This window comes from Phacochoerus africanus, chromosome 8 (assembly GCF_016906955.1).
Source record: "Phacochoerus africanus isolate WHEZ1 chromosome 8, ROS_Pafr_v1, whole genome shotgun sequence".
In the NCBI taxonomy this organism is placed as follows: Eukaryota; Metazoa; Chordata; class Mammalia; order Artiodactyla; family Suidae; genus Phacochoerus; species Phacochoerus africanus.
This window is the reverse complement of record NC_062551.1, coordinates 10,466,136-10,481,855: the sequence shown is the minus strand read 5'-3', so window position 1 is coordinate 10,481,855 and position 15,720 is coordinate 10,466,136. Positions and strand designations below refer to the sequence as shown.

The 15,720-nt window shown below is 43.2% G+C and overlaps 1 protein-coding gene across 1 annotated transcript in view; it reads right to left on the bottom strand.

Moving 5' to 3' along the window:
- Positions 1–15,720, bottom strand: part of ADAMTS18 (ADAM metallopeptidase with thrombospondin type 1 motif 18) — a 164,883-nt gene that overhangs the window by 51,866 nt on the left and 97,297 nt on the right. Inside the window, exons 11-13 of the mRNA XM_047792836.1 lie at positions 14,692–14,787; positions 9,407–9,555; positions 2,661–2,833 (exon numbers count right to left, since the gene is read on the bottom strand). Coding sequence (XP_047648792.1) covers positions 2,661–2,833; positions 9,407–9,555; positions 14,692–14,787 — 418 coding nt within the window. The remainder of the gene's footprint in view (positions 1–2,660; positions 2,834–9,406; positions 9,556–14,691; positions 14,788–15,720) is intronic.

Sequence of the window (15,720 nt, the reverse complement as noted above, 5' to 3'; positions counted from 1 at the left end):
AAAAGAATCTGAAAAAGAACAGATATATGTATTACTGCATCACTTTGCTGTACACCTAAAACGAATACAACATTGTGAATCAACTCCGCTTCAGTTTAATAAAAAAAAAGAAACACAGAAGAAGAGAACTCATGACTGTAAGACAAGCTACATTTATGAATAAAATCTTATTCTTCTTTCCAAACTGCATGAATGTCACAGACCTTCAAATCATGGTCAGTCTTTTCTGATATGTGTCAAAAGGAGAAGAGGCGAAGATGAGGACGCCTTAACTTTTCTATCTCTGGCACTAGGTTGTGAGGCCCAAAGGCTGGGGTCTCTGTTTTATTTGATGTACTTGCCTTGCATCTGGCAGAGTGTCTCCAATGCAGTAAGTACTCAGTAATCATCTGGTGAGTGCATGAGTGAAATGGAAGGCTCCCTACTTAGTAAAAACTGCGATAAAATTAGTGAAAGAAATTGGCAACCAGAAACATCTTCTAAGTTACGAGATTTACCTGCTTAACTTTCTCCTTATGGATTCAACATGGAACTTACCTAGAGGATGATAACAAGGGAGTCCATAAACATTATATTTAGAGGAAGATGTGGGAAAGGCCAAGGATTCCAAGAAGACAGGGCAAAGGAAGGACAAGAGAGTCTTGGAGAAAGAACCATAGATGAGAAAGATGGAATTATAGGATACCAAGAGAAAATAAGTCTTTAAGTGTCAGACCTGAAAGCAACTGCAGCTATTCTAAGGGTCCACTGGAGCCTGCTGTATGGTATCCTTCCTGCATAATTTCTGAGTTCCTGATAGAATGCCTCTAGTGATGGAGAGCCTCCTGCTCATAAATGGACTCACTTCCATTAAGGACGGCTGATATTTATTTATTCATTTGTTCCAAAACTTATAAATATATTCTGAATGCTGCTCTTAGATGCTAGATACACAAGCGTACTCAAAACAGACACGCCTTCATCCCTGGAGAACCTGATCATTCCGGTGGAGAGAAAGCTCATGGATAAATGCCAATGCAATCTCAATTCATGCCCTGTTAAGAGCAGTGAAGAATAAAGCAGGGCAAAGAGCCCAGAGAAGGACATGAAGGAAGGATTAGGGGCTGGGCTGACAAGGAAGGTCTCTCTGGGGACACAGCCACAGAACCATAGGAAGTTCTTAACACTTGAATTCTGTTTTCTAAAGCAATTTCAAATAAATCTAGATTTCATTCTGTTCAATTTCTCTCTCTCTCTCTCTCTCTCTCCTTTTTTATGGCTGCACCTGGGCATATGGAAGTTCCCAGGCCAGGGACTGAATCTGAGCTGCAGCTTCAACCTACACTGAGCCAGGCTGGGGATGGAATCCATGCCTCTGCAGTGACCCGAGCTGCTGCAGTTGGATCTTTAACCTATTTTGCCACAGCAGGAACTCCTTTGTGTTTCTGGCTGTGGTCTATGGCATGCAGAAGTTCCCGGGCCAGGGATCAAATCCAAGCCACAGCAGTGACAATGCTGAATTCCTAATCACGAGGCCACCAGGGAACTCTCTGTGAATATTTGAAGGTAACTAGTTTCTTTCCTACAGTAAATACCTGCCCTTCCCTCACTGCTTCTTCCTAAGACCTAGATTTCAGAATTTTCATGTCTGTCTCAATTGATATTTTGGATGAACAGCTTTTGTACCTACAGCGGGTCCGTGCTCCTACAATGGAAGGCTACTATTGAGCAAAATTGCAGTACCACCTCCTCTGAGATGGAGGCGCTGCTTATAATAATGACATCTCTGATCACATTAGCTCCTTGGCTCCTTGGCTCCTTGATGATATGGGTTCATGCTGAGCTTTTGTGTAGCAACAGCCTCCTCCCTTATTTCCCAGGAATTATTAAATTTGGTCTCTTCCCATCCTACACATGTACAACTGGGATTCACATTTATCCCTCTAAGGGAGAATGGATGAGATTTGATAAAGCAAGTGAATGGGAAAAAAAATGGAAAGGAAATAACCAGAATAGCGACAGCTTACTCTGCATAGGGAACAAAAAGTACATTTGGTACCCGTCCTCTGTATGCTTGTTACAACATATTTTGACGCTGAGCTAAAGTAAAAACAAATCAATGCAAAAGGTAAAACAAACCATTACATTAAGTTGTAATAAGTACCAAGGACCTAGGATAGAGACTTTTTTTTATTCATGGCAGGTACGTGTGCGTACTCTGCAAATAGGCTTCCCATGCTTATAAATCATCTACCATGTCAGTTACCGAGGATGGTGTCTCTATGGGGCACAAATGGTTTCATAAGATTTTGGTCTGGGCAATTCACACCAATTTCAATTAATATCCCGAGGAAACTTAATTGCTAAAATGTCAAAGGTAAGTTTAGAAACACAAGTACATTCCAAACACATGAACTTTTTGGCTTACAGATGTGGGAGGCAAGGGGGTGTGTTGTGAGAAAGAAAAGTGTGGAAAAATAAACAAAACCTACGAAACTGAAGAAAAAACTGGGCTAAGATGGATCTGGGGAATGAAAGGTAAACACTGCGACACTTTAACAGGGGCAGCAATTTCTTCTCTTGTTCATTCGCATGACTCTTTGCAAAGAGACATAGTTGCAGTTCGATTATTATTTTCATCAACAGACATATTTGATTGAGATTCATAGAGACCAAATTACCTTCCACTTTTGTATAGGGTTTCCACTGGTAGAACCATCCACGGAAAGGTTTGCTGTTATATTCTGCGCACTGCTGAGCTCGAAAATCCAAGCTATTTTCATTACAAGGGTTAATGTTGCACAGCTGATATACACGGCTAGAACCAGGACAGAACTTGCCACCATACTGAGGCCTAAAAATAAAATGAAAGAACTTTAATACTAGCAATCAAAGAGCTCACTACTGGCCACAGGCAATAATAATTAAGGAGGGATGATCAATACTCATTGTCATAGTGTATGCAGTGTATACAGTTAATTACCAGGGAATGGAAATAAGTAGCATATAACATGCTACAATCCTTCTTGCGCCCATGGCAGACAGAACTAATCAATCAAGGATTTTTTTTTTTTCTTTTTCTTTTCAAGAGTAGTGGCCGTTGGGGAGTCACTACCACTACCCATCAATTGCCATGTTAGATCAAACTTATTTGTCTTCTCTGACCCAATTTTTACATTCTGGCAATTTCCACAAAGACTGATGAAGGTGTGCACTTGACACCTATCATGTTCCCTCATGTGGCAGGGAAATCTGTAAATACACCTAAGGGTTCTTGTTAATGTACACGTGTGCTTGGGTGCCACCCGTGCCAACACACATGCCCCATTTGTGGGCACCAAAGCTCTTCATACACAGACCGAGCCTCCTCCCCTGCTTGTCTCCCACCATCTTCCTACAGTTTGCAATGTACCTGCTGTTATACAGAAGGCCAGTCAGACGTGAGGACCCTATGTGCCACATGCGCCAAGCCAGCTCTGCCAGTCCCTGAACTGGTAGTTTGATGGTGTCAGACTCACGTGTGCTTTCCTCTGATTCTAAACCCCGAGGGAAAACATGTCCTTATTTTCACCTGCATCATCACTTTTTAACATTGCAGGTGGCCTGCTCCTTTCCTGCCGAGCATCGTGAGAAATAGGTTTCCAGAGTAGGGAATCCCAGTAGAACATAAATAATTATGACCTAATAGCAAGCGCTTTAAGATCTTGCGGGGCAGACTGCAAAAATCAGAAAGCAAAACAATGGGAAAAAAAGGAGCATCGCCCACACTGAAAGTTACCAATGATGTCTTATCCAGCTTACTCCAGGCACAAGGCAACTGCTGCTTTTCACACTCACTGTTTCGTAGTTTTTCTCCCAAGGCTAAAACCCAACTAGAGATCATCTGGTACCAAAGCTCAATGCAAACATGTCACATGAAAGAAGGCTCCAAGTTAATAAATTTATGTGATTAAAATTCCTCGTCTCTTTAGGAAGCACAAGAATGCTATAAAATACCCCTGGATTTGCTTCAGCATATTTTATCAAATCCTCCTTTGCGAAAATGGATTCAACAGAAGTGGGAAGTGTCGGAGCGCCAGAGGGAGATTTTTATGCTATTTCAAAACATTCTGGAACAACTACGAAAACATTCAGCAGTCATGGTGCGAGATCCAGTCCCTGAAGACTTCTTAAATCATTATCCGAAAGGCATTTTGAAAAAACCTTAAAATGCGGTACGATAGGCTTACTTTATTCTTGGTCATCTTCACCAGGCCTAATTAAAACTTCCTCAGTGGAAGACTTTCTTCTCTGAGATTTTACAAATAAACTCCATTTAGACTACTCAAATTCAATAAAGATGACCACATGTTATTCTTCCAGCTCAGAAACTGTAACATGGAAAAGACCTCAACATTCACGGAGACATCCCCTCAATTTTCTTTCTTTCCTCTCTTTCTTTTTCTCTTTCTTTTCTTTTCTTCCTTCCTTTTCTTTCTTCCTTTCTTTCTTTTCATCCTTTCTTTGTTTCTTTCTTTTTCTGGCTGTGCCCACGATGTACAGAAGTTCCCAGGCCAGGGACTGAACCTGTGCCACGGCAGTGACCTGAACCACAGCAGTGACAATGCCAGATCCTTAATCCACTGAGCCACCAGGGAACTCCTAGCCATCCTCCCTTTCATAGACAAAGTGAGAAACAACTGATAGAGCTTCCAAAATGTGCTGAGTGAAAGTCACGTGGCTAAAAAGAGAATGAGGACAGAGCATTTCATGCCTTTGGACTCTCCTGGATGCTGCTTTCTGCTCTGCTCTGCTCTGCATTAACTGAGTGAGGCAAGAGGGACGGGGCCTGGGAAGAGAGTGAAGCCCAGTGGTGAGGGAGCTGGCCTTGGACTGTGAAGCAGGTCTGAATGGAAACATTCTTTGCTTCTTCCTAGCTGATCTTTAGGCAATTTGAGGGGACTTCCTAACCTGTACAGTGAGGACAGTTCTGATGGTTACCTGAGAAAACATTTGCCAAGAAGGTAGGGCCCAGGTCTGGGGCGGGGCTAGCACAGAGCAACTGTCACTGTTTTTAAGTGCTTTCTACTTTGAATGACTGGCAAGAAACTGGACGCTGCCATCAAATTCGCAATTACAGATACATTTTTTTTTTTCCCCCTGCAGCTTTGAACGTAATCATTAAGGGAAAATTCTACCATGATGTCATTCTGCCATGTTCATATAGAAGTTAGTGATTAAAAATAATACTATAAACAGACAGAAAACAATTATCTAGGCACATGACTTTGTTTTTATATTAGACCACTATAAAGCAGAGCCATATATGCTTCTGCATAATTTATCAAGTGCTGACTGGAATGGTTATACTGTTGGCAGACTGGCTAATCATTATAATCAGTTGGAAAACTCTGTTTAAAAAAAATATATATATAATATCTATGTAAATATATATATACAATACCACAAATAGAAAATAAATACACACAGGCATGCATACACACACACACACACACACATATATATGTATAAATACATATAAATATTCCTGGGCCCCTCCACAGCCTTTCCAAATAAGAATATGTAATGAGGAGTTCCCGTTGTGGCGCAGTGGTTAACGAATCCGACTAGGAACCGTGAGGTTGTGGGTTCGGTCCCTGCCCTCGCTCAGTGGGTTAACAATCCGGCGTTGCCGTGAGCTGTGGTGTAGGTTGCAGACGCGGCTCAGATCCTGCGTTGCTGTGGCTCTGGTATAGGCTGGTGGCTACAGCTCCGATTAGACCCCTAGCCGAACCTCCATATGCCGTGGGAGCGGCCCAAGAAATGCCAAAAAGACCAAAAAAAAAAAAAAAGAATATGTACTGAGGAATATCAAGAAATCAGTGGTTTTTTAAAGCACACTTGGTGATTTTGATAACCGGTTGAGCCTGGGATTTTCTGGTCAGAAAATGGGCCAGAGATATGACTCAAGGATTATTCTGGAGCTGGGCATATCATTTTCTCTCAAATTGACTCCTGTTTTAGGAAAGTTCTAGAATGCCTTAGCATATTCACTTACTACTATTTTAATTTTCACTATGAACTGTCTTCGCCAGCATTTATAGGAATGTCACCAGGCTCTCTTACAGGGAACCCGAAAACATGTCAAAGCACTAAGATGGTGGGATCTTGGTCTAGCTCCTGGACGACCAGCTTGATGACCCCAGCAAGGGGCTACTCTGCTTCCCCTGGCTATTCATTTGCAAAATAACTAGACCGAACAACAGGTCAGCTCTCCGGCATCTGTTCTGACCAGACTGGGGGCAAAAGCCTGGAGAAGGCTCCTGAGGCACAGTAGGACTCAATGGAAGTAGGGCTTCCATCAGTTTAATAGGTCGGCCAGAGACATGGGACAAAGAAAAAGGGCCATATGTGCCAGGTGGTACTAGCCATTCCAGAGCCAGGTAATCTTTCAATTCTTTTGAACCTGGAAAGTAGGGTAAATACATGAATCAGCCACAAATAATTCATTTTTTTTTAATGACCACACCCAAAGCATATGGAAGTTCCCAGGCCAGGGACTAAATTCGAGCCACAGCTGTGACCTATGCTGCAGCTGTGGCAACACCATATCCTTAACCCGATGTGCCAGGTGGAGGATTAAACCTGTACCTCGGCAGCAACCTGAAATGCTGCAGCCAGATTCTTAACCCACCGTGCCACAGCAGGAACCCCCCTCATTTTTTCTATGAAACAAAATATCTTCTGGGAAAACTATCATGTGAAATGAGACGTTCACATTGCTCTTCATGTGAAAAAATGAAAAGGGTTAGGCTAAGTGATCTGCACAGACCAAATATTTAAACTGAAGCAAGAAAGAAATCAGTAACTTGAAACAGGGAGAGAAAACAGCTTTTCTACAACAACGTGATATAAGAAGGGGGAACGAATTCAATTGTCTTGAGATAATGGATCATTTACTTGATTTGTGACTGTGTGCATAATTAAAGTACACAGAATCCTGATTCATCTGAATCTTGTTCAAAATGATAAAACTCCACCCAGTGGAACTCCTCGAGTGATTAGTTCTTTTATTAGGCATCTCTAAAACTACAGTATGCTATTTCCATGAACAATGCCCTGTTATAATGAGGGTTCGCAAGCCCGCAGACATGAGAGAGGTTTTAATTTAAATCTCAGGGGCGTCATTCATGCACTTCACCAGCAGAGCAATTAAATTAGGTAATCTCTTTCTTGGGAAAAGATCGAGATTGTAAAGTGCTGTGATGTATGAAAACCAGATCCATGAAATACACTGCAAAAATGAAAAGTAATATAATGATTTTAACAATTCTGTCCAAGACACGGGCCACATTCAAAGTATGAAGAGGGTGGGTTTAATAACCTGATATAAACTGTACATGCATCTCAAGTCTTCCTACCATGAGGCCTGATTCCTGGATCTGATGAGAACAGACCTCCTCAACTGAGGATGACTCTGCCCCCTACAGGACACCTGCCCTTGTCTGGAGACATTTTCCATTGTCACAACTTGGAAGCTGGGAGAAGGAAAGGGAGAGTCCTCTTATGGGTGTTGAATAGGCAGAGGCCAGGTCGCTACTGAACACGCTGTCTTGTATAGAACACCCCCTCCCCCAACAAAAACATTTTTCAGCCCACAATGTTAATAGCGTCAAAGTTGAAAAATCCTAGATCAGTCTGAGATATTCCAACTACACCTAACAAACCATATCCAAACCCGCCCTTCTCTTTTGGAACACGCTGGCCTTGGCCACTTGATCCAGCCCAGATGATGTATGGTTTGTCTTTTTAAACATTTCCTTTGGCTCTAGTTTCATTCTGTACTTAAATTCTCAATCTACGAAGCATTTCTGCAATGCTTTCCCCGTGCCAGGCACTTTTTAAAAGCCACTTTGTAAATACCAACTCGGGTGGGGTAGTATTTATGCTTATGCATCATGACCCCGTTTTTACAAAGGATGGGGCTGGAGCAAGGAGAGTAGATTGTCGTGGCCACCTACCTAGGAAGTGGTGGACCTGGGGGCAAACTTCAGGGGACGGGCTCAAGAGTCTGTTCTCAACCTCCACGCTATGTCACCACTCAAATCGAGTTGTAAAATTAAATCCACTATCTTTCCAAGGTCCCAACACTTTCTCCTCACTTCGTCACCTTATCCAAAGGTCAGTTTCCCCAGGAAGGCCTCTCCCCACTGCTTCTGAGGGCTGACCTTGTTATCTGAGTCCCTAGTGAGTTTCAGGATGAAGGTGATGAAGACGCTATGGACCCCAGAACCTTTCACTGAATGCCCATCGAGTGCTCCCCAGGGGGCCAGGCATTCTACAGAAGCAATTTCTAACCCACCAAACCATCTGAGATGGGAGTTACTGTCCCCATTTTATTTATTTATGCCCTTTTAGGGCCGCGTCTGTGGCATATGAAGGTTCCCAGGCTAGGGGTTGAAGTGGAGCTGTAGCTGCCGGCCTACACCACAGCCACAGCAACACCAGATCCGAGCCACATCTGCAACCTAAACCACAGCTCACAGAAACGCTGGATCCTTAACCCACTGAGTGAGGCCAGGGATCAAACCCACGTTCTTACAGATACGAGTCAAGTTCATTTCCACTGAGCCACAGCGGGAACTTCTGGAGTCACATCTTTCTATCTTTAAGGTCTGGGCTCTTTCTACATCACCATGCCAGTTGGGAAATATACATCTCACATGTGTTTCATGTGGGACTTAAAGCAGATGCAAGTAAGGTAAAACCCCCTTCAATTTCACAGAACACAGATGACAGGTCTGAACCCCAGTACCACCAGATCAGACGGTGCCTACAGGTGCCCGTAAGTCAATGTCATCCCGGAGATGCTCTGATTAGTCATCCAAGCATTTTCTTTTTCTAAAGAAAACTGAATTTGTTGTCAACATTTTAAAAGCTGGGAAATTTCACACACAACATTTTTTCGGATTTCTGCTTTTTCTTGAAAAGTCAGGCAGATCTGTCAACACGTGTTGATGTACATTCCTGCAAGGCAAAAATCAGCATACTTTCTCCAGTTCATCAGTTTGAAACACACACACAGACACACACACGGTCCACCAGCCAAGCTTCTCGGCTCTACAATACCCCAGGCATGTGACTGAGTGAATGGCTGGCTCTAATTTAGATGCAGAAAGCAACTCCCGCCATTACTGGAATCCTGATCATCAGAGTCATCCAGAGAATAACTCCTTTACTGTTTTGAGGTTTCTGTCCACCCCTACCTTCCCCCCGCCACCCCAGTATATACAGCCTTTCTATGCAAACAGTAAAACCCTCATTGATCGCTATTCACCAGATGGAAGAAAAGTGCACTGAAACTCAGTTGGAAGCCAAACAAAGACGCAACACGGAATGGGCTGAAAGTACCTGCCTTACACATACTGATTTTCGGTCGGGGTCTTACTTGGGGTTATTGCAGTGTCTCTCTTGATACCTGACGCCTCCACCGCACGTTCGGGAACATTCTGACCACTTCGACCAGGCGGACCACTGGCCGTGGACAGGCCGAGGCCCGTGCTCCCCAAACTTGACACACTGACCTTGCCGACACCACTGTGAAAAGAATGTGCGACATTCAGAGACCACCTGGGCAAGCATGTGGAGGTGCAGACACCTGCAGGGTAACAGGAAGAACGAGTCTGGTGGCAAATGGGAGCCTGCAAGTGCCTGGGGTATACCCCTTGGCTAGCTGCCTGTACTCACTTGGTACTCTGCCTTGGCTGTGTGCGTGTTCAAAGGCGGACATCTAGGGAGAAGGGGCAAAGGTCACCAACAGGCTGCCTGTGACAGGCTTTGTGAGCTGTCCAGGTGACAGGTTCCGTATGATTCCACCATCCAGCAGCCAAGGGAGGCAGTGCAGACAAAAGCAGCGCATAGAGCCTCTCCTGCCATCTGGAAACAATGCTGCTTGGAGAATTCCTGGGCTTGCTCCCCCCACGAGGACCAGCGTTTCAGATATGAACACAGAAGCAATCATTCAAAAGATGATCACAACAGGGAGCTCCCGTCGTGGCGCAGTGGTTAACGAATCCGACTAGGAACCATGAGGTTGCGGGTTCAGTCCCTGCCCTTGCTCAGTGGGTTAACGATCCGGCGTTGCCGTGAGCTGTGGTGTAGGTCACAGACGCGGCTCGGATCCTGTGTTGCTGTGGCTCTGGCATAGGCTGGCAGCTATAGCTCCGATTAGACCCCTAGCCTGGGAACCTCCATATGCCGCGAGATCGGCCCACGAAATAGCAAAAAAAGACAAAAAAAAAGATGATCACAACAGAAAGACATATAATCATGCTGCTTTTTTTTTTTTTTTTAAATGGCCAAACCTGCAGCATATGGAACTTCCTGGGCTAGGGAAATGAATCTGAGCTGCAGCTGTGATGGTATGCTGAATCCTTTAATCCACTGCGCCAGGCCAGGGATAGAATCCACGTCTCCTAAGCAAACTGAGCTGTTGTTTTCAGGTTCTTAACTCACCGTGTCACAGTGGGAACTCATCAATGATGCACACAGTTTAATTCCAAACCTTCTCTATGGAGCATACCTTATGATACCAAGTAGCTATGTGAACTGTGTGTTTAGATAACACCCTTTGCCCTTCAGTCTTATGATGGTCCCAAGGTTGGACCCTCTGAGGACTTTGAGCTGACTGTCTTTTCTAAATTGGTGTTGGGTCCCATGTGCTGGTGCTCTGCTCAAGCCCAGCTTGCCCTGACTTTTCCATCTGAATTCTCCTTGGTGATCCAATCCAGCTTTGCGAGTCACCCCTGTCCTTAGGGACTGCATTCACCGCTGGGAGTGGGGTTCCCCCCCGCCCCGTGGTACTTTTATTATGAGCAAGTTTTGCATGGATTAGCCTAACTGCACACTTTCCGAAAAGCCTCTGCAATTAGATCCACAGGATTGGGGTTTGGTCCGTGCCAGGTTCTGACAAGGAGTGGGGTTCGGTTACAGAATTATGGGGAACTTGTTTTCGCTTTCAAATCTGCACTGTTCCCCTGTGGTACACTTGGCTTCGTGGCTGTTTATTGTGAGGTTTGGTTGCTAGTGCACTTTGCTTAGATCAAGAGATCGCTTCCTTTATTCAAATTCTTGCCATGTGCTGATTAATTCTTCTGCTTTCCATTTTTCCTTTGCTTGGATTAACTGCCACTCTGGAGTTTGTATGAAATCATACAACAATGTTGAAAACTTTGAAGGCGGGGAAGCGATTGGTCATTTGAGGATTTTGTCAACCGCAAGCCGGAATCGCAATCCTCCTCGGCAGGAATGGCTGGGTCTCTCCAGGACTGAGCTCAGCGGCTGTGACAAAGTAACAGCCAACAACAACAAGAGAAGCAGCTACAGTTTATGAAGTTGCTTCCATGTGTCCACAATGGTGCCTGGCGGGAGGACGGGGGAGCCTGTCCTAGGCAGCATTTAAGAGGACCCTCACAAAGCGTGTGGCGGTTAATAACTATTTCCTGAGTGAGAGGAACTTAGAAAAGAAAGGCTAACTTGCTCAAACTACCAGCTAGTGACACAACTTGCTGCGACTGGATTTCAACCCAGTAGCTTAAGCTCCTGATCAGGACATGGTCACATCTCACCAGGGAAGCAAATTACCAATGCATTGTTTTCTTCTCTTCGTGTGTGTGTGTGGGTGGGGGGGGGAAATACATGGTTTTTATTATTTATTATATTTATCTATTTATTGGCTGTGCCTGCGACATGCAGAAGTTCCCGGGCCAGGGATGGAACCTATGCCACAGCAGTGACAACTCCAGATCTTTAACCCACTGTGCCGCAAGGGAATGCTAGAAATACGGTTTTTAGATCTGTCTCAATCCTACAGTTAATTGGCCTTTTTTAAAATTTCAGTATTCATCCTAGTATTGAGTTCAGGGAGTGGGTCTCCTCTGGGGCTTTAGATCAGCAGAGAAATCAGGAATCTATACGAACATACACCCATATGCGCATGGATCTGCATGTATACGTAAAACTCCACATATACAATGTAATACATCAAATATATACATATGTAGTTATATGGATGCCTCCATATATACTTCTATCTCTGCTTCTAATTTCAAATTAAATGGCTACAACTTGGGCAAATACTTTTTATGACGGACAGCAAGCAAACCTTTCGTTCCTTGTACACATAATCTAGATAAAAGTATATGACTTATACATGCTCACATGTGTGTCACTGGGCAGAAATATTACCAGAGGACCAGGGAGAAGGAGGCAGGAACGATTCAACTGGGTTCATTTATAAAGAAAGAAACAACTAAAATATGGGGTGACTGCTATTCTGCAGGACACTCAGGATAAAAACGAGTAAAACTAGGCCATGGCCTCATGGAGTTTACAGTCTAATAAATACTAGTTACGTCCCCTAGGGAAGGAAGGCTCCAAGGACTGTATACACGAATGCAGAGTGATTTTACTAGAGTGATGATGGGTGGAATTTACCAGAATGCTATGGTGCTTTAAAATAATGAGTTAGGAAACAGAATATTAGAACATCTATTTTTTAATTTCTAGCCTGGCTTATCTCATGTCATATTAAGTGGAGTTTCATTCAGAGGCATTTTAGTCCCTGTCAAACTAGATCTTGTGTGTTATTTACCTAACAGACCTTATACCTATGCCATTTATCACTTATTTTCCTCATTTACTATATAATTTTTTTTCTCCTCCATCTCTCTTATGTCTAACATTGTTGCTTTCTGAATGAAAGAATGCCCATTAGCCCTCAAGTTGTAAGATCTACATTTTAAGGCTTTAAAAATAAAAATAGTAGTTCCCATTACGGCTCATCAGGTTAAGAATGCAAGTGTCCATGAGGATGTGGGTTTGATCCCTGGCCTCACTCAGTGGGTTAAGGATCTGGCATTGCTGCAAGCTGTGGCATAGGTCACAGATGTGCCTCGGATTTGGTGTTGCTGTGGCTGTGGTGTAGGCCTGCAGCTACAGCTCCAACTCCACCCCTAGCCCGAGAACTTCCTTATGCCGTGGGAGTGGCCCTAAAAATAAAAAAAAAAAAAACATAAATATGACTCGGGCAGTACTTATATGTTCAATTATTCAATGAATTTGTTGTTTTGTATCATCACAGATAAAACACCCTTCTGCACATTTTCATCAAGACTCCAGTAGGATTTCCTAACACTGGGACATCTGATTAAAAATGGCACATAATGCTTCCATTTTTTAAAATGTTAATTTTCTTTAAAATGGTTAAAAAGAACAAATCTTTTACGAGGTGTTAAACTTAAATATCAGGGAGCCTTTTCTGAACATTCACTCATTTCGTGTTTTCTGTCTTTGCCTTTATTGTTGGTCTCTCTCTAAAAGTGTCTCTTTCATCCAACTAAAGAACTTCAAATTCAAATTCCAAGATCTGTCCTGGGGCACCCGCTCCTCTTCGTTTATTCTAAGTGCCTGAGTAATTTTGAGCGGGATTCACTTCTCACTCATTCAGACGTCATTACCAACTATGTGCTTCAGGAAGGGATGTTTAAAAAGAATGTTAAAGCTATCGGCTTCGGCACAGATTTGCCCACTGGACTGTAAATGTCTGAAGACATAAAATGGAGTTTTATTTATCCCAGAGGCTCCTTTCACCAATATCAAGTCATCAGAAAATTATGCTGGAATTGAGTTCACTTGAAATGGCCAATTCTTCTCTACCAGCTTGGCTGCCTCAAGAAAGCCAATGGCAGAGGCCAAAAACCCTGTCATATCTCAGGCTCTCTCATTGGGCACAGCTTCTCTGTCACAGTCTTTTGAAGTTACATCCCTGATCTGGATCATTTTTTGGTACCTCAAGTGTACCTTTCCCTCCAGACTCTACTAGGATGGCAGAAGGAAAACTGAAACTAAAATATGAGCGTCCTTCATTCAAAACACAGAAATCTCCCCATAATCTCCTATAATGGAAATGGCTCTTAGGGTTGAAGATGCTTGCTGGTGAAAAGACAACCTGATGTCACTCTAAGCGATGGGATGCTATTGGACATGTCTCAAGGGCCATGATGGGTCCTGTGGGGGTGAGGATGAAGAGCTTTATATGGAGGGACAGTCCTTTCTTTGCTACAAAGGAAACATCTGCTGCCTGAGGCTTGTCTATACTGAATCGAATTAAAAAGGCAAACGATAGAGAATGAAATGCTCTGGCTCACTGAAATAGAAAAGTTTTGGAGTTCCCGTTGTGGCTCAGTGAGTTGAGAATCTGACTAGTACTCATGAGGATGCGGGTTCAATCCCTGGCCCTGCTCAATGGGTTAAGGATCCAGCATTGCCTCAAGCTGTGGTATAGTTCGCAGGTGCAGCTCAGATCTGGTGTTGCTGTGGCTGTGGTGTAGGCTGGCAGCTGCAGCTCCAATTCAACCTTAGCCTAGGAACTTCCATGTGCTGCAGGTGCAGCCCTAAAAATAAAATTTAAAAAGGAAATCTTTTGACTCAAGCCTCCATCTAAAAATGGAAAACAAAGGCAAAAGTAAAAAAATCTGCTTAGACAATGGAGCCAACTAGATTACACTAGCATTGAGTTTTAGCATAGCTACTAAAGAATGCTGGTTAATTTAAAGCAAAGTTGGAAAGTAAATGCAGCCAAAGCATTCCATTCTGAGATCACAGTTACAAACAGTTTGGGTTCTATGCTTTGTCAAGTCTCTAGAACTAAAAACTAACAAGTATGCAGTTTACCATACTCAAGCCACAAACGGTCCCTTCCGCTGCAGGCATGAACTTGGTCTCACACCTGTGGCCCACTCGGTGGCACCAAAGTGATTTGCAAATGTCCTGAAAGGAAAGAAGGAGCTGGTAAGGGTGATGAAAGAATTAAAACAAAAGCATCCAAAGCTGTTGTTCACAATACCCTATTTTGAGGTGGCTGAATTGGGACATTATCCAGAAAGGAGAGGCAAGTGAAGTTAGTAGTAGCGGGGCAACCAGTAATACGTTCTACCAAACATCTAAGCAGTAAATTTCTACACTACCTGTGTATTCATGTATATTTAGTAAAGACTGGGTGGTAACAATAGTTAATTTAGAGACTTTTAAGTAAAAGACCTGGTTGCTAATCATCAATATCACTATTATGACCATTGTCATCAGCACCATCATCATCATCACTACCATCATCAGCACCATCATCATCATCATCACCATCATCACCATCATTACCATCATCACCATCATCATCATCACCATCAACATCATCACCATCATCACTACCATCATCAGCACCATCATCATCATCATCATCACCATCATTACCATCATCACCATCATCATTACCATCATCACCATTATCATCATCACCATCAACATCATCACCATCATCACTACCATCATCATCATCACTACCATCATCAGCACCATCATCATCATCATTACCATTATCATCATCACCATCATCACCATAATCATCATCACCACCATCATCATCATCATCACCATCAACATCATCACCATCATCATTACCATCATCACCATCATCATCACCATCATCAGCACCATCATCATCATCATCATTATCATCATCATCACCATCATCATTACCATCATCATCACCATCATCATTACCATCATCACCATTATCATCACCATTATCATCATCACCATATCATCATCACCATCAACATCATCACCATCATCATTACCATCATCATCATCACTACCATCATCAGCACCATCATCATCATCATCACCATTATCATCATCACCATCACC